Consider the following 20,296-nt stretch of genomic DNA (forward strand, 5'->3'; position numbering starts at 1 on the left):
GGGTCACTGCTCTGGGAACTTTCTCTCTCCCCAGATCTTGGCAGGCCTGCTGAATTTCTCCGGCTGTTCCTGCTTATATTTCCACTATCCACAGTTCTTTGTTTATTTTACTGTCAATCAAGTAATGTTTTCCCAGGGGCTCAGGTGTATCAACAGAGTAATGACTTCTGGGCTCCCAGCTAAGCCTTATTGTGTTATAGGCTTTCTGCTATCAATATTGTAAGAGTTTGGATGGTTGTCACTGTTACTGTCCTGTAATAAAATAAACCTTTTGTTTTAAAATGTGCAAAGTTATAATTGAATGATTTTGTAGTAGTTTATTTTTAGGTACACTATTGTCTCCAGAGGGTTAATTAATTCTGTACAGTGGTAGGTTAATGATATAGACATTTGGCACAGGGGACATGAGGGGCTTGGTTGGGGGAGTGGAGTGGAAGGGCATAGCACAGCAAAAGGGCAAGAGGAGGAGTTTTCAACTTATCCTTTATGCAAGTGATGGCTCACAACACCTCTATGGTGATGGAGACCATGCCCCCTTTGAAAATCAGTCCCATCTCCATGAAAACTGCACAGCGAATCCTGCCATAGCAGTTGAATGTTTAAAGTTTAATGATGACCATGAAATCATTGCTGATTGTCAGGAAAGGCCAATCTGGTTCACTGATATCTTTTAGGAGAGAGTGAGGACTGCGGATGCTGGAGATCAGAGCTGAAAATGTGTTGCTGGAAAAGCGCAGCAGGTCAGGCAGCATCCAAGGAGAAGGAGATTCGACATTTCGGGCATAAGCCCTTCTTCAGGTATCTTTTAGGCAAGCAAATCTGCCATCCTTACCTGGTCTGGCCTACGTGTGATTCCAGACCTACAGCAACGTGACTGACTCTTAACTGCCTTCTGTACAATTAGGAATGGGTAATGGTGCTGATCCAGCCAGTACGACACTAACATCCCATGAATGAATAATAAAAATGCTAAGGCCATGCCTTTCTCCATAATGGAGCTGGCCAGGTGGGTAGTGCCAGGTGAAGTCTTGTGCCCTGAACCAGTTGCACCCTTAAATGATGCTCCTGAAAACTGAAAAACCCAGGCGTGGGATCAGGAAGCATAAATTGGCATCCATTTTTGAATGGTTCTGGAGTTATTCCTTCTTGGCAAAATTCCAGGCAATACCCCGGACACAATGATGATCAGCAAGAGAATCAGAGCTTAACGTTCACTTTGAAAAAAAGAGGGAGAATATCAACGCATATCCTTTCGGTCAACTTCACCTCAATTTGTAAGAAAAACATGCTATGAAACTGTAAGATTTTCTATTGCACAAAAATTATGGCCCCGCCCCCGTCACGTAGTACTAAGTACAATGATAGCTAAAGTTTTCTTTTCATGTTAAGGGTTTAGTTAATTCAAACAAAGTAATAAATAATTTCGATGGTTTCTTAATCCAACAATGAATTCCTTTGCATTACTCACACATTCTTAATCATGATAAGATGAAATTCCAGAGGATTACATAGGCACAAAATAATGCAGAATTGCAAAAAGAACGAGACATCAGAGGGACTCAGCCAGAATGACTGCTGAAGTATTCCCTCTGGGGAAACACAGAAATAATGGCCATTAACTTCCAAGATCATTACAAACCTTTTGCAGGTTCCAGCTACAGGGCAGTGTTACAGCAGCTCTGGGAGCTTGTTACCTTCTTGCTTGCTGATTTAACAAGAACGAACTTGGATTTATGTAGCACCCTTCATAGTGATGGGACATCCCTAATTCCTTTTAAATGTAGAAATACAGGAAATGCCATGTCAAATTGTACATAGGAAATTCCTTCAAACCACAATGTGACCCAAAATGTGATATCTTGTTTCAGTATTTTGACTGGGGCATGAATATTGACCATGATAATGAGGAGAATTCCTATGCTCCTCTTCATAACAGTACATGTCTTAAAACATGGATGTAATGTCTTATGTAGAGGACAGCAACTCAGTGTAGACTCCCTCAACACTGGTTCAGAAAGGATGAGCCAAGACTATCTGTTCAATATATTGGAGGGAGATCTTCCACTGTCTCTGCTCCAAGAAAGAGAAAGGAAAGTTTTTATTTACTTCTTACTCACAAAACAAAGTGACATTAATGTAGATAATATGACATTATTCCAAATTAATTTTTGAAAATCACAGAAAATTCAGTACCATATCTTTAAAGGATCCAAGGACTGCTGCTGTGATAATCCCAAGAAACAAGCCCACAATATTGAGGATCGTCGACGACCACAGCAAGTGGTACAGGTGGATAACCTCTTGGCAACTTCCGACATCATTATATTCGTAGTAGCCACCCAACGTTTCTCGGCTGCGTTAAAAGAATAAAACAAGATGAGACTATCTGAAGAATGATGCTCTCTCCCCACGTGCCATGCACCATCAAATGCCCTCCGACCCAACCAAAAGGAGGAGATAGTAAATTCTTCCAGAAGTAATGAGGAAAATTGTGCTATACTGGCGATTCAGTTAAATGCTTTGGAAACACAAGTTCATGAAGGGCTGCATGGTGGCTCAGTAGTTAGCACTGCTGCCTCACAGTGCCAGAGACTGGAGTTCAATTCCTGCTTCGGGCAACTGTCTATGTAGAGTTTGCATATTCTCCCCATGCGTGGGTTTGCTCTGGTTTCCTCCCACAGTCCAAAGATGTGCAGGTCAGCTGAATTGGCTGTGCTAAATTGCCCATAGTGTAAGGTGCATTAGTCAGGAGTAAATAGAGAGTAGGGGAATGGGTCTAGGTAGGTTACTCTTCAGAGGGTTGGTGTGGACTTGTCGAGCCAAATGGCCTGTTTTTATGCTGTAGGGAATCTAATCTAATCTAAATCCCAGAATAGGAAGCCAGTAAATTCAATGAAAAACTCTGGAAATTAAAAGCTAGACCGTGACAACAAACAATGATTTTTATAAGATCTCAGCTGGTTCTTTAATGTCCTTTAGGGAAGTATGTCTACTGTTCTGACCTAGTCTAGTCTAAAAGTGACTCCAGACAATATGATTGACTCTTAACTGCCCTCTGAAGTGACCCGAGCAAGCCATTTAATTTCAAGGGCAATGGGGATTGGACAATACCACCCACATCCTGTGAATGAATAAACCAAAATATTTGCCAGCAATGCCCACATCCTATTAAAACAAACATAATTAATTTGCCATTTTGCTGCCAAGCAGGGCATGCAATTAGATCAGTTATTTCATTCAGTGATACATATCTAGTTCAGGTAGCTGGTTTGGAGTTAGAAGCAAGCAAACCAAGCTTCTAGAGCTTGAGCTGCCAGTATTCATTTGCAGCAAGTGGAACATCAATTTCTTTCCTAAAAATGAAAGCAAAGCACTGTGGAGCTGGAATATTAAATGACCAAGAAACAAGAGTCATTGTTCTCAAAACATTAATTAGGCTTCTCGCTCCACAAATGCTGGCAGACATACTGAGTTTCTCCAGCACTTTTCTGTTTTTTATGTCAATTGCTTTCTTTTAAAAAAAAATGGTTAGGGAAAGAAACTAACTGGTTTGACAAGTGTATTTGTAATTCCCTCTTGTTCAACTCATCCTTCATGCAGCCAGACCATCAAATTTACAAAACACAAAGATAACAGTTGAAGCGTTAGGATCAATCTGTCACTACTTGTAAATCTGGTTATACAGTGCAACATCTAAAGTTAGAGGAAAGCACTGTTCTTCCCTTGGCCCATCGCTCCACTGGTTACAGTATAACATTTAAATGTTTTGCCCAATTACCAATATTGTCAATTATATGCTTTAGATATATTAGGTTTGGAAGAAGAAAGATCATCAAAAGGTTTCCTTAAACAACAGGACTAGCTCTACAAAGATATAAAACTGATTATACTTATTGTTATTTCAATTTGTATTAAAGATCAAAATACCAAAGTTTAAATATCTACCATTTGAAGAAACCCCAACACATGGATACACTCCAATTAAAAACGAAGAACTTTCTCTACAGAGATTAATTTTGAGGAAATAAATTGCACCAACAATTGGTGGTTTTTGACAGAAATAAGGAGTGAAATGCTCAAGATGGCTTTGAGTGGAAATCCTGTCACACACAGGCGGAAGGCACTAACCACAGGCAGCTGTCACTGGGCCCTTTTTTCACAGTTTATTCAGGAGATGTCAAGAATTCAAAGGCTTTTCAGGTCTCACACCAGACTCTCCAAAAGGGTGTTCTTAGACAGGCAGAAAGTGAACTGCTGGCTTCCCTCTCAGCAAGATGTCGTTCAACTGAACTCCAAATAATATCCAAAACAAAGTCAGAGCATTTTACTTTAAAGTTCTAAGTTCCAAGAGTTCTCTTTAAAAGTGAAGTCCCAATGAGCTTCCAGTGACTCCCTTTCAAAATCAAGCAAATTCAGGGATCCAATAAACCACTGTCCACAATTCCTTTTTAAAATAATTCTTCAAAAACTATCAATAATGGAGCATCTTCATAACAGATTCCCTTGAGTTAGGGTCATTCCCAGCTCTCCAAAGATACTGTATTACAATCCAAACAGAAAGTATATGCCTCTTCACTTGAAAGTGTAAATGCCTTCTAATACGTGGAATTTTCTTTGACAGATACTGGGTTCAATTAATCACTGAGTATTAAAACCTATGCACAGTGCACGGAGATGTAGGATAAAATCTGTATTAGCACACACGCAACATGGGTGCTGGGGGAAAATAAGCACTACCACAGTTAGGCGGGAGTGTGGGGGGGAAAAAACAGGAGTGTCGCAGGTTCTGCTCAAAAACAAAATCTGTATTGCCAGGAGGGTTTGGGAAATGTGGTGGGAAGGAAAATGTTCCAACAATGTAGATTACTGTGTAAAAGAGATAATTCTGCTTTTGTCAAATAAGATACAAAAATGGTATCAATACCGAATAAAGGGTGACCTTACAAAGATTTTTAAAATCATGAGGGGCATGGATAGGGTAAATAGGCAAGGTCATTTCCTTGAGGGTGAGGGAGTTCAGAACTAGAGGGCATAGGTTTAAAGTGAGAGGGGAAACATTTAAAAGGGACATAAGGGGCAATGTTTTCACGCAAAGGGTGGTGCATGTATGGAATGAGCTGCTAGAGGCTGGTACAATTACAGCATTTAAAAGGCATCTGGATGGGTGTATGAACAGGAAGGATTTGGAGGGATATGGGTTAACGGCTGGCAAATGGAACTAGTTTAGTTTTGGATATCTGGTCAGCATGGACAGTTGGACTGAAGGGTCTGTTTCCATGCTGTACATCTCTATGACTGTAGGCTAATGATTGCATGAATGATGACAAAGCCTAAACTGTGTGGTGCTAAGTATAATACCACTCTTGTGTATTTGTTCTTAGCAACAAGAAATGTTTCTCTTTTTTTTGTGTTCTCAGACTCTAAGAGGTTGCACCTTTTTGTTTATTTTACCTTTGCACCAATGCATTCATGCCCAGGCAGCAGAGGAAATGAGGAATTCCTGTTTGAGGTTTGCTAACTCTACAATCGTCAGAAATATAGAGTACAGGGGAATGTATTTCAGTGATTTAAAGTCAGCAGCCCCTTCTCTATCCAGTCCACCAGGAGGAAATTGTTCCTGAAATGCAGTTCAGTTAAGATGATGCTCATGGTTTCATTAACATAGTGGTCAAATGAAGGAAGCCAATTTTTCCATGAACAGCATGCAATTCACCTAATGATGTGTTTTGTACAATTAATTGGTCAGAAATTGCTGAGATAATAATGTTTATTAATTTACAATTAATAATCTCTACAAAATCTAAAAATATAATTATTAATTCCTAACAGGAAAGTTGAGGCCAAAACATTGAATGTTTTCAAGGAGGAGGGTAGGTAATATTTTTAGGATTGAAGGTATTAAATGGCTTAGGAGAAAGCAGGAACAAGGGACTGACTTAAATGATTAGCCATGAACATATTGAATGGAAGGGCAAGTTCAAAGGATTAAATGGTCTATTCCTACTCCAATTTTCTGTGTTTCTATGTTTCTGTGTAAATCCACCTGTTTTCAACAATATTGTAATGCCATGTGATGATTAAACCCCCCAATGAATGCCACTCACTGTGATGTGCCATTATAAAAAACCCTGTCATAAATTTCTCAAGAGAAGTCTCTGCAATTCCACCACGGTCAACACCAGTATTGAAGAAATCTCTCTCTTCATGGACTGCAATGATTCAAGAAGGCAGCTCACCTTCTGAAAGGGCAACTAGGGACGGGCTATTACTGCTGGCTTAGCCAGTGATGCACAGGTCACACAAGTGAATGACAGCATTTCCATCTGGAGACACCTGAATAATGATAAAGCAGTTTGCATGTTCCTCTGAAATTGTCCCACTGTTTTCTTAACAGAGTTCCTGAGCTGGAACAGCAGGCATGCTGGTCAGGGTTTAGTAACGTATGTAATGTTGTCAGGGTGATGTATTAGAAACTTCATGCGTTACCTTCAGCTGGACAGAGAGAAATAGCTGAGTTTTTAATCCTTTCCTGGACATGATTCCTGCAGTTATTTGGCTCCCTCACCAGACTAAATATATTATCGCTCAGGTCGGATGTATAAAATGGTTAAAGAGTTCAGCTGGCCCTGTTGCAAGCTATCACTGGCATTATGCACTGTTCAATACAACCCTGTATCAACAAATCCACCAACTCTTGCGTGTTCACAACAGAAAGAGCAATTATTATTGCGGTAATCTCAATTTCTGTCAAGACACTTTCTGCAGGTCACATTCCCTGTATATCTTTATTTTAGATGTTTTTATGCTGCACTGAAACAATGCTCAAGATAAGATGGAAAAACTGGGATCTGACTTACCATAATTAATGAGCAGGCTTTGAGTGAATGCAGTAAAGTATTCATGAGAGAGAAAAACAGTAGAAGCCACACCTCTAAGGCTTTAAAATGTATTGCAATATAAATATTCCCTCCAAGCTACGTGCTTTGCAACAATCTGGATGTTTCCATACATGGGGGGGAGCAACATGGTAGCTCAGTGGTTAGCACAGCTGCATCAAAAAGGCAGGGACCTGGGTTCAATTCCCGCTTTGGGTGACTGTCTGTGTGGAGTTTGCACATTCTCTCAGTGTCTGCACGGGCTTCCTTCAGCTGCTCTGGTTTCCTCCCACAATCTAAAGATGTGCAGGTCAGGTAAATTGGCTGCGCTAAATTGTCTACAGTGTCAGGTGCATTAGTCAGGGGTAAGTATAAGGTAGGGGAATGGGTCTGGGTGGGTTACTCTTCGGAGGGTCGGTTGGACTTGTTGGGCTTAAGGGCCTGTTTCCATACTGTAGGGAATCTAATCAATTACAAATCAGTCCCCTTAAATTATTGTCAGCGCACAACCACACAATAGTATGCAATAACCCCATCCACCTGAATAAATGGACAGCAAGGAAAAGAATCAGAGGGGATGTTGCATAATCCAATACTGTACATAAATTATTATTAGATAAGGAAAGAGCTTTTCCCTACTGAGCAGTCAGTGGGAAAAGCAAGTGTTGTACCTTTTTAAAAATGTTGTCCCTGGGTTCCTAATTAATGAGAATTGGTTTGGGATGTAACAATTTCATCTATTTGTATTTCTAAAAAGGATTTTCAACAAAGTGCTGCATGAGGGACTCTGTGCTAAAATTAAGGGTAATGGTGTCAGGGGATATCACAAGATAGATTGCAGATCAGCCAGAGGTGATTTGAAATCAAATGATTTTCCCCCAGTAGGTTGCAGCCTCTCCTGAGGTTCACAAGTGATCTGTGCCAGGTCACCTTCTGTTCATTAACAATTCGGAGCAGAACACAAAGTGACGTTACTAAATTACATTCCTATTCACTAAAGGAGCGGATGCTGCTAATGACACAGCAAACGAGAAGATAGATGAGAAACTGAATTGGTTAAAAATAGATAAAGAGAAACACCAAAGTTGGAAAGTAACCTTTTCAGGCTGTGATTCACCATAGGTTACTGAGGAACACAAGGGTGGGATATTGGAGGCTCAGGTCATAATCTTACAATTTTCCTGAGACACGGGGAGCTGCGCCAGATGATTGGAGAATTTTAAATGTTACGCCGCTCTTCAGAAAGTGTGGGCTAAACCTGGCAACGTGTTACACAGCTGGACATGTTAACGCTTGGAGACAATAATTAAAGACAAAATTGACTGTCACGTGGAAAAGTGAGTGTTAATAAATGACAGCCAGCTCAGATTTGCAAAAGGTAAATTGTGTTTGATGAACCTGCTTGAGTTCTTCAATGAGTAATGGAGACAATTTCATGAGATTCAAGTCATTGATGAGGTATATGATCAAAACGTCTTTGTCAAAAGTAGCATGTAATGGAATAATCAGCTTGTCAGCAAAACATGCGTTCTAGACAATGTTTGTGTGTGATGAACAATTGGTTTGAATTTTAGGTTTTTTTTAAAAGCAAAGTCCCAGGACCAAGTCCAAAATCTGCTTCTCCAAAAAAATGGGAAGTGTATAAAATGTTCCCTCGAAATAATTTTTAACCACTGGCAGAAAGGCATCATGAATGCAATATTTCAATGATGTGCAAGTAGAGACATGTTTGCAGGGCTAGAGTGCTAGAACAGAATGATGGATTAATTGGATTGCTTCACAGACAACATGAAATGGACTGAATGAACACCTCCAGTGTTATAATGATTCTACAATGTGAGCATATTCTCCTTTCCAGCAGGAATTCAAAGGGTAATTTATTAGAACAGTTCAATGAAGGGTTTCTCTGAAAGTAAAAAGGCCAATCTGCTTCCAATGGCAGAAACGTTGCTAAATTGTCAACAGATTTATGATACTTGGCACAAGAACCAGGTGTAAGATGAAGAGTTATTTTAAATGCAGTTGATTGTTAGCTGGAATGCACTGAAAAGTATGATAAAATCAAAGTCACTTAAAAATTGAAATTTGGTAAATACAAGGAAAGGGGGGAAATTTATCAGTCTCTGGGAAAAGAAAGTGGGACTGATGGTTGTCTTTATGAAACAGCTGGGACAGACAAATGACTCAGTTGTATCTGTTCCTGGCCAGTTTAACGCGATACAAACTTTCGAGGAGGATATTGATTACAAATAGATTGGCACTGTCTGTGGAAGTGGGCCCAAAGATCAGTAATTAATTGTACAGAGATCTGTACCGTAAATACATGTCATACAAGTATGTTCCGAGATGTGCAGAATTCAGAGCTGGAGGATAATGATTGGATGAAAGTCAAAGATGACAGGACTGTTTGCAACTACCCCAAAATGTTCATGCTCAAAGCTACCCCAGTTGATGGCTACTGGGTTGGTATTGTTTCGTATTAAACTAGGATCAGGTTAATGAAAGGCTTTGGTGAGACATCATCTGAAGAGCTGTATATTCTCTGTTCCCTCTACTTCAATGGTGCCCATTTTAATTCTGGTTTACTGAAGAACAATATAAAAATGATTGTTTCTGTAAGTACATTGAATTATAGAAACTGACTTGATGCCTTGGTTGTGGATTTGTTAGACAGGTTATAAATCTGGATCTGATTCATATCTGCAAAGCTATTAAAAAGGCATTGCGAGCATTCAGCAGGATATGAGGCAAATGGGACGAGTAGAATTGGGGATGGCGGAGCAGAGAGAAGACAGGATGAGAATACAAGCACGAGTGCAATAAATAGTGAGACAAGTGTGAATGGATTTATGGGTTTTTTTCATCCACTGTACATAAAACAACATATCTATTCTGTAAAACAAACTCAATTTAGGAACAAAAACAGGAAGTGCTAAGGAAACTCAGCAGGTCTGGCAGCATCTGTGGAGGGAGAATCACAGTTAACATTCTTTAGATTTGTACCAGACTTGAAACGTTAACTGTTTCTCTCTCCACAGATGTTGCTGGACCTGCTGAGTTTCTCCACCACTTCATTTTTTTTCAAGATTTCCAGCGTCCACAGTATTTTGTTTTTATTTCTAGTTTAGAAGTAGCTTACAATGGCCTACCTTTCATACCCTCAGGACAAAATGCTTCTCAGTTAATAATATTTGACAGACGTGGGCAAACACAGCAGTCAATGTGTATACAGCACATAGAGTTACCGTCTTCTCAGCTGGCTTTGGTCATGTAGGTTGAAGGACAAACTGCAGCTAGAACAACATTAGATCTCTCCTTGATCTGTTACACTGGGATCCCTGAAACACTTGTTTCAACATTTCAAATTGGTCACTGTGGCTTTCCTCAGCATTGCCATTAAATGTCAGCTTGAATGAAGTGCACGCTTTTGATTAATGAAGGTTGAATCTACATTGCCAATCTACATTGGCAAAACCCTCACATTATCATGGCCTGGTCCTGGACATGAAAGCTGACCACCATGGTCCTAGGTGGAGCTGGGAAATTGGTGAGGCCTCCTACTGGCACCCTCCACCTGATTAAATCTCACCCCGGCACCAACCTTGCCTCAGGTTAAGGCATTAAATTATGCTCAATGTTTGAGTTCTATGACCATTCCGCAGAAGCTGCCTGACCTGCTGAGCATTTCCCACATTTTCTATCTTCATTTCAGATTTCTAGCCTCTGACGTGTGGTGATGTTGTTGTTGTGTGTGGAGTGAAGGAACTTAGGTAAACGCTCAGGGAAAGTTCAGAGGTCTGAAGGCTGGCGGATGTTCCAGAGATAAGGATTGTTGGTGAGGGGGTTGAATGGGACTTAGTACATACGTTTGGGAGTTGTTCCATTTAATGCATTAAACTGAAAATGTCAGTGCTAAACAGAGAACGGTTAACTCATGTCAAAGCAGAAATTAATTTAAAATGTATAAACCAAGAGATTTTAAAATGAAACCCACCTGCCACATTTATAAAGGTCACAACAGTAACAGGTATTTCTCTTTATTTTCAGCACGCAGGGAGCACGTGACTGACTCGGGCACATCACCTAATGAAAAGAAGAAATCCAGTCACCTGACACTGTGCAATAAAACTTCATTTCTGTACTTAACCTGAAAGGTTCGGTTACTTTATTGTGGCTTTTATTGGACCTTAAAGTATGAGTAACCAATTCATTTCTTTCTGTTGAACTTTGCCATACTGTAGACTTTGAGCCTGAAGTATAAGAAGAAATAGAAGTACAAGTGGATGAAAGCTTCTTTAGTTTCCTCCGCTATTCAATAAAATCATGGCCAATCTGATTGTAGCCTTAGCTCAATCTCAACTCCCATGGAGTTAGAGTCCAAAGCAGTCTTGAATACTCTCACTGATTGAGCATTCACAGCACTCTGGGGAAAGAGCATTCTAAAGATTCACAAGCCTCAGTAAAGAAACGTCTCTTGACCTTAACCCAAAATGGCCGATTCTTTATCCTGAGATTATGTCTCTTGTGCTCGGATCACCAGCCAGAGGAAGTGACCATCTCAGCATCTTTTATGTTTCAATAAGACCATCGATCACTCTCCAAAGCACGAGAGGACAGTCACTTTCGATGCAATCTCTCCTCATTGGACATGTCTCTCGTTTGAGAAATCAGTCTAACTAAAACTTTCCCTCTTTTGATAAGAATACGTTGCTCCAGGTGTGGTCTCACCAAAGCCTTGTGCAGTTACAAGAAGACTTCCTCACTGTTGTTCTCCAATCCTCCTGCAAAGAAAGGTCAACATACCATCTGTCTTCCTAAGCACTTGGTGTACCTGCACACTAACCCTGTGATTGTTGTGCAAGCACACCAAACCTCTCTGATCACTAACAGTCATAGAACATAGAACATAGAACAATACAGCACAGAACAGGCCCTTCGGCCCACAATGTTGTGCCGAACATTTGTCCTAGCTTAAGCACCTATCCATGTACCTATCCAATTGCCGCTTAAAGGTCACCAATGATTCTGACTCTGCCACTCCCACAGGCAGCGCATTCAATGCCCCCACCACTCTCTGGGTAAAGAACCTACCCCTGACATCCCCCCATATCTTCCACCCTTCACCTTAAATTTATGCCCCCTTGTAACACTCTGTTGTACCTGGGGAAAAAGTCTCTGACTGTCTACTCTACCTATTCCCCTGATCATCTTATAAACCTCTATCAAGTCACCCCTCATCCTTCGCTGTTCCAATGAGAAAAGGCCTAGCACTCTCAACCTATCCTCATACGCCCTATTCTCCATTCCAGGCAACATCCAGGAAAATCTCCTCTGCACCCTCTCCAAAGCTTCCAAATCTTTCCTAAAGTGAGGCGACCAGAACTCCACACAGTACTCCAAATGTGGCCTTATCAAGGTCCTGTACAGCTGCAACATCACCTCACAACTCTTGAATTCAATCCCTCTGCTAATGAACGCTAATACACCATAGGCTTTCTTACAAGCTCTATCCACCTGAATGGCAACTTTCAAAGAGCTATGAACATACACCCCAAGATCCCTCTGCTCCTCCACCTTACTAAGAACCCTACCGTTAACCCTGTATTCTGCATTCTTATTTGTCCTTCCAAAATGGACAACCTCACACTTGACAGGGTTGAACTCCATCTGCCACTCCTCAGCCCAGCTCTGCATCATACCGAAGTCCCTTTGCAGTCGACAACAGCTCTCTTCACGATCCACAACTCCACCAATCTTCGTATTGTCTGCAAATTTACTGACCCACCTTTCATCTCCCTCTTCCAAGTCATTAATAAAAATTACAAACAGCAGAGGACCCAGAACTGATCCCTGCGGAACTCCACTTGAAACTGGACTCCAGGCTGAATATTTACCATCTACCATCACTCTCTGACTTCGACCGGTTAGCCAGTTCTCTATCCAACTGGCCAAATTTCCACTATCCCATTCCTCCTGACTTTCCGCATAAGCCTACCATGGGGAACCTTATCAAATACCTTACTAAAATCCATGTACACTACATCCACTGCTCTACCCTCATCCACATGCTTGCTCCTCAAAAGAATTCAATAAGACTTGTAAGGCAAGACCTACCCCTCACAAATCCGTGCTGGCTGTCCCTAATCAAGCAGTGTCTTTCCAGATACTCATAAATCCTATCCCTCAGTATCCTTTCCATTACTTTGCCTACCACCGAAGTAAGACTAACTGGCCTGTAATTCCCGGGGTTATCCCTATTCCCTTTTTTGAACAGGGGCACAACATTCGCCACTCTCCAGTCCCCTGGTACCACCCCCGTTGACACTGAAGACGAAAAGATCATTGCCATGGCTCTGCAATTTCCTGTCTTGCTTCCCACATAATCCTAGGATATATCCCGTCAGGCCCAGGGAACTTGTCTATCCCCAAGTTTTTCAAAATGCCCAACACATCATCTTTCTTAACAAGTATCTCCTCTGGCTTACCAGTCCATTTTATATTCTCCTCTTCAACAATACGGGTCCCTCTCATTTGTAAATACTGAAGAAAAGTACTCATTCAAGACCTCTCTTATTTCTTCCGACTCAATACACAGTCTCCCACTACTGTCCTTGATCGGACCTTACAAACTTAAAAAGCCTCTCAAGCTGGAGATCTGAAATAAATGGGAACAATGCCAGAAGCACTCAGCACAACAGGCAGTGCCTAGGGACAGAAACAAAGTCAATATTTCAGGTTGATGACCTTTCATCAGGAGGTGCCACCCACTGCTCACGCGCAGGGGTTGAGAGCTTGAGGAGTGTCATAGATGCAGAAGAGGCCCTTTGGCCCACCAAGTCTGCACCAACAAAAATTCTACTCTAAATTTACACTAGCCCCACTTTCCAGCTCTGGGTCCAATAGCCTTGAATGTTTCAACAGTTAAAGTGCTCTTTCGTGTACATCTTTTAAAGGTTTTAGGTTTCCTGCCTCTCCAACTCTCCCAGGCAGTGCAGTCCAGATTCCCACCACCCTCTGGCTGAATAAGCTTTTCCTCAAATCCCCTCTAAACCTCCTGCCTTTCACCCGAAAATATGTGCCCCTTGGTTATTGACCCTTCAACCATGGGGAATAGCCGTTTCCCGTACAGCCCTGTCCCTCAATCTCGTACACTTTAATCAGGTCTCCCTCAGCCTTCTCTGTTCTAAAGAAAACAACCCAGGCTTATCCAGCCTCACTTCATGGCTAAACTGCTCCATCCCTGGCAACATCCTGGTAAATGTCCCTTCAACTCCCTCCAGTTCAAATCACAATCTTCCTATACTGCAGAGACTAGAACTGCATATAGTTCTCCAAGTATAGCCAAACCAAAGTTTTGTACAGTTCTTTCATAAGCTCCCTGCTCTTATAACCTGTGCCATAACTGCTGGACATTTAGCTTTAACTACCTTACTAACCTGCCACCTTTAGGGAATCTATGGACAAGTGCACAGTGGCTCCGTGGTTAGCACTGCTGCTTCACAGCGCCAGGGACCTGGGTTTGATTCCAGCCTCAGGTGACTGTCTGTGTGGAGTTTGCACACTCTCCCCGTGTCTGTATGGGTTTCTTCTGGGTGCTCTGGTTTCCTCCCACAATCCAAAGATGTGCAGGTTAGGTGAATTGGCCATGCTAAATTGCCCATAGTGTCCAGGCATGCGTAGGTTAGATGTCAGGGGAAAATATAGGGTAGGGGAACGGGTGTGGGTGGGTTGGAGGGACGGTGTGGACTTGTTGGGCCGAAGGGCCTGTTTCCACACTGTAGGATTCCAAGAGATCCCTCTGTTCCTCTGAATTTTGTGGTGCTTGAGGGTATGCAGTGCATATGGGCAGCAGCCAGAGGCTCTGATACACCTTAGAACATAGAACAGTACAGCACAGAACAGACCCTTCAGCCCACGATATTGTGCCAACCATTGATCCTCATGTAAGGTCAACCTAACGTACGAACCCTTAAATTTCTGTCACCATCTGCATGTCCAGCAGTCTCTTAAATGTCCCCAATGACCTCGCTTCCCCAACTGCTGCTGGCAACACATTCCATGTTCTCACAACTCTCTGCGTAAAGAACCCTCCGCTGACATCCCCTCTATACTTTCCGCCAAACAGCTTAAAACTATGACCCCTCATGTTAACAATTTCTGCCCTGGGAAAAGGTATCTGGCTATCAACTCTATCTATGCCTCTCATTATCTTGTACACCTCAATTAGGTCCCCTCTCTTCCTTCTTTTTTCCAATGAAAAAAGTCCGTGCTCAGTCAACGTCTCTACGTAAGATAAGCCCCCATTCCAGGCAGCATCCTGGTAAACCTCCTCTGAACTCTCTCCAAAGCATCCACATCTTCCCTATAATAGGGCGACTGGAACTGGACACAGTATTCCAAGTGCGGTCTAACCAAAGTTTTATAGAGGTGCAACAAGATCTCACGGCTCTTAAACTCAATCCCCCTGTTAATGAAAGCCAAAACACCATATGCTTTCTTAACAACCCTGTCCACTAGGGTGGCAATTTTAAGGGATCTATGTACTTGCACACCAAGATCCTGCTGTTCCTCCACACTGCCAAGAATCCTGTCTTTAATCCTGTACTCAACTTTCAAGTTCAGTCTTCCAAAATGCATCACTTTGTACTTATCCAGGTTGAACTCCATCTGCCACCTCTCAGCCCATCTCTGCATCCTGTCAATGCCCCGCTGCAGCCTACAACAGCCCTCTATACTGTCAACGACACCTCCAAACTTTGTGTCGTCTGCAAACTTGTTAACCCCATCCTTCAATCTCCTCATCCAAGTCATTGAAAAAAATTACAAAGAGTAGAGACCCAAGAACAGAGCCCTGTGGAACACCACTCACCACTGACTTCCAGGCAGAATACTTTCCTTCCATTACCACTCGCTGACTTCTGTCGACCAGCCAATTCTGTATCCAGACAGCTAAATTGCCCTGTATCCCATTCGTCCTGACCTTCTGAACGAGCCTACCATGGGGAACCTTATCAAATGCCTTGCTGAAGTCCATATACACTACATCCACCGCTCAACCCTCATCAACTTGTCTAGTAACATCCTCAAAGAACTCAATAAGATTCGTGAGGCATGACCTGCCCCTCACAAAGCTGTGCTGACTGCATTTAATCAAGCCATGCTCTTCCAGATGGTCATAAATCCTATTCCTCAGAATCCTTTCTAACACCTTGCAGACGACAGACGGGAGACTGACTGGTCTGTAATTGCCGGGGATTTCCCTACTTCCTTTCTTGAAGAGAGGAATTACATTTGCCTCCCTCCAGTCTTCAGGTATGACTCCAGTGGAGAGCGAGGATGCAAAGATCTTCGCAAGCGGCGAAGCAATCACATTTCTCACTTCCCAAAGCAGCTGAGGACAAAATCTGGTCTGGCCCTGGGGATTTGTCAATCTTAATGTTTGTCAAAATGTTTAGCACATCAGCTTCCTCAATCTCTATCCTTTCCAGCATGCTTACCTGCTCCTCAATGATTTCAGTCACTACAAGGTCCTTTTCTTTAGTAAAGACAGAAGCAAAAAACTCATTTAGGGCTTCCACTACCTCCTCAGTCTCTATACACAAGTTCCCTATGCTATCCCTGATCGGCACTGCTCTTTCTTTGATCATTCTCTTATTCTGCACATACGTGTAAAATGCCTTTGGATTCTTCCTAATCCTTCCTGCCAAGCCTTTTCGTGCCCTCTCTTGGCTCTCCTCAGACTATTTTTGAGCTCCTTCCTCGCCTTCCTGTGATCCTCTAGAGCTGAACAAGACCCTTTCTTCCTCCACCTTATGTAAGCTGCCTTCTTTCTTTTGACGAGAAGCTCCTCCGCTCTCGTCATCCAAGGTTCCTTTATCTTACCTCTTCTTGCCTGTCTCAGAGGAACACATTTATGCATCACTCGCAACAACTGTTCCTCAAACAGTCTCCACATGTTTATAGTGCCCTTTCCATGGAACAATTGCTCCCAGTCCATGTTTCCCAAATCATGTCTGATAGCATCATAGTTTCCTTTTCCCCAATTAAATATCCTCCCATTGTGCCTGTTTCTCTCCATAGCTATGTAGAATGTGAGGCAGTTGTGGTCACTATCACCAAAATGCTCTCCCACTGCAAGATCTGACACCTGCCCCGACTCATTGCCGAGCATCAAATCCAAAATGGCTTCTCCCCTCATCGGCCTGTTAACGTACTGTGTTAGGAAACCCTCATGAACACACCTTACAAAAACAGCTCCTTCCAAACCATCCGCTCGAAGGAGGTTCCAATCAGTATTGGGAAAGTTAAAGTCACCCATTACAACTACTTTACTATATTCACACTTATCCAAAATCTGCCGACCTATGCTTTCTTCGATCTCCCTGCTGCTATTGGGGGGCCTGTAGTAAACCCCTAATGACGTGACTGCTCCCAATTTCCACCCATACTGACTCAGTAGGCAAACCCTCCTCGACAATAATAACTTCTGTAGCTGTGATACCCTCTCTGATTAGCAGTGCTACACCCCCTCCTCTTTTTCCTCCCTCCCTATACTTTTTAAATGTTCTAAACCCTGGAACATCCAGCAACCATTCCTACCCCTGAGAAACTCACGTCTCTGTTATAGCCAAAACATCATAGCACCAGGTACTGATCCATACTCTAAGCTCATCACTGATACTCCTTGCATTAAAGCAAACACACTTTAACTGATCCCTTGGTTCTTTCCCAGGAAAGTCTTTCCCACCGGCTGCGTTACCTCTTGCTATTGCCTCATCTCCATCAACTCTCACCACTGGTATACAGCTCAGGTTCCCACCCCCCGCCATACTAGTTTAAACCCTCCTGAACAACTTGAGCAAACCTTCCACCCAGGACATTGGTCCCCTTCAAGTTCAGATGCAACCCGTCCTTTTTGTACAGGTCCCACCTTTCCCCGAAGACATCCCAATTATCTACATATCTGAAGACCTCCCTCCTATACCAGTTGCGCATCCATGAGTTAAGCTGTGCCCGCTCCCTGTTCCTCGCCTCGTTATCTCGTGGCATTGGTAGTAAAGCTGGGGACACTACTCTGTTCATCCTGCTCTGCAGCTTCCACCCTAACTCCCTGAAATCACTTTTTATATCCTTGATCCTTTTCCTGGCTATATCATTGTTGCCAATATGGATTCAGTAACATCGAAAAAGGGTGAGATTTTACAGCCACAAAATTTCTCAAGATTAGAAATGGATAGAACAGGCTGACAAAGATGGTAAACACAGGATGACCCCCAGTGCTATGTGTTAGTCAATGTGGGAGATAATGCAGATGAATGTGTGCCTGAGAATTGGTGGGGAAGGGGATTTCTGGGGCACCAGTTCTGGAGCTGGAGAGACCTACACAAGCCAGACAAGGTTGCACCTGAACAGCGATGAGGTGAACAGTGAAGTCCTCAAGGAGAGGTTAACTAGTGCTGAGTGAAAATGGGCATCACTGGCTGGACCAACATTTACTGTCCATCTCTTGAGATGGTGGCGGTGAGCTGCCTCCTTGAACTGCTGTATTCCACAGGCTTGGGGTACAGCCATTGTACCTTTAGACAGGGAGTTCCAGGATTTTGACCCAGCAACAGTGAAGAAATGCTGATATAGTTCCAAGCCAGATGATGTGTGACCTGAAGGGAATCTTGCTAGTGGTAGTGTTCCCATAGAACTACTCCCCTTATGCAATAAGAGCAGAAATTGAAACAAGGAAGCAGCAAAGAAAACTAACATTATGTTGGAAGGTACATGTGTTAATGAATCTGCACGCGAGGAGTGGTACCAGGAAGATTCACAAGCAGTATGCAAAGATTGCCACGTGGAATTATGGTATAACTGCTAGAACATGGACTTGATATAAACATTCACAGTAAGGGAAATTAACATTCCTGGCTTTTCTACATTCTGGAAGGGCAGGAAAAGAAAACGGGAAGATGGGAGATGACACTTGTAATGGATAACACTGCATTCTCTGGAGGGATGATAGGCTAGAGGCTTCAAAAGCTAATCATATTTATCTAGAGAGTTAAGGAACAGGAAAAAAAATGCCAGCGACAATGGTGCACATGCACTTGATGCTGTCACATGTTTGGTTGCTCACATTAGTGAGCCAATTACTGCCTGCAGCTCAGGGAGTCATTCTGCCTGTTGTTCACCCACTCCCTCCAGCCTCTGCAGGACTCTTCTTCCTTATCAAGCGCAGGAAAATCTTATTTTATCCAAATATGGCAATTTCCTTCTCTGGGTTGACCTACTTCTCTCGAGCATTTTCCTCAGCTTTAATAACTTGAAATATGGCACTTTATTGTACATAGATTTATCATGTAGAGTCATAGATTTGTTAATAGCCCCTCAATATCTGTACAGGAAATCATTGCCCGCCCAACTAAAATCTGGATCTTTCTTCTGAAATATTTTTTCATGTCTAACATGATAATGTATTAACATACAAAATCAATGTAAGAATTGTTTACATAAAGGATGCAGAGCAGCTATTTCTGCTACCATGTGCTAAAATGTTACATTAAAGAACCTTCCCTTCTTCTGACTTTGTTAGATCTTTGCCATCTTCAGTGCACGAAGCTGGTTTTGACTTCTCGGGCACTGTAACCACAGCTACAGGAAGTGAGCCCTCTGCAATTGTAGCATCACCAAAAACTCAGCTGACTCTTCTCCCTCTTGCTCCCAATTTCTCTCCTTTCCCCTTGACGTTCTTGCTCCCGAAAGCTCGCTGTCCTGATTTCGAACCATCGCTTCTGTCCCACTTCCAACCCGACCTTGTTCTGGCAGTATGACAGTGAGGGGGCCAGTGGTGAGTGGGGCTGGTTAAAGGGGTGGTGAAAGGGAAAGGCAGCGAGGAGTTAGATTGGGGTAGCAAGATCCATCCACTAAGGAAGATGTGAAGTTGTGACCGGGCCTGAGCAGATGCTGTGAAAATGGGGACGCTGCATATGGTAAGTCACCATGATGTGACTATAATGACTTACACATGTGCAACTGCATGTGGGAAGTGCTCCCCCTGGTGAGAGCATGTCAATAAATGCAGCTCTTTTGTTTTAAATACCAGAAGCAGGTCAGAAGTAGAGATCACAAGAATACAAACTATGACAAAAGGTTTTAAGACTGATTTGCCCCCAGTAAAATCTATTTTTCCAATAGCAAGAGAAAGTATTTCATTATAACACTTCCTGTGAATCAGTGACTATGTAGTGAATATCATGTGGCAGTTTTCAATATGAACCAGGGCAGGTACACATAGTTCTTCATTAACGCACATTTCATCAGTGTGTATTGACTATAACGCAATTGACGAATTGTGGACATTGTTTGCATAACACAAACTTTTTGCTGAATGGGTATAGTAGGTTTTCCATATTGCGATCTTCTACAGAGCGATT

The 20,296-nt window shown here is 42.5% G+C and overlaps 1 protein-coding gene across 3 annotated transcripts in view; it reads right to left on the reverse strand.

The window, feature by feature from the left end:
* tmem255a (transmembrane protein 255A) overlaps positions 1-20,296 on the reverse strand; it is an 80,612-nt gene that overhangs the window by 15,879 nt on the left and 44,437 nt on the right. For all 3 annotated transcript variants that reach the window (XM_060832050.1, XM_060832049.1, XM_060832048.1), the window contains 2 exons: positions 10,870-10,958; positions 2,194-2,353 (listed from right to left, as the gene is read on the reverse strand). In XM_060832050.1, the coding sequence (XP_060688033.1) occupies positions 2,194-2,353; positions 10,870-10,958 (249 nt within the window). The remainder of the gene's footprint in view (positions 1-2,193; positions 2,354-10,869; positions 10,959-20,296) is intronic.

Source organism: Hemiscyllium ocellatum, chromosome 11 (assembly GCF_020745735.1).
Source record: "Hemiscyllium ocellatum isolate sHemOce1 chromosome 11, sHemOce1.pat.X.cur, whole genome shotgun sequence".
Lineage (NCBI taxonomy): Eukaryota > Metazoa > Chordata > Chondrichthyes > Orectolobiformes > Hemiscylliidae > Hemiscyllium > Hemiscyllium ocellatum.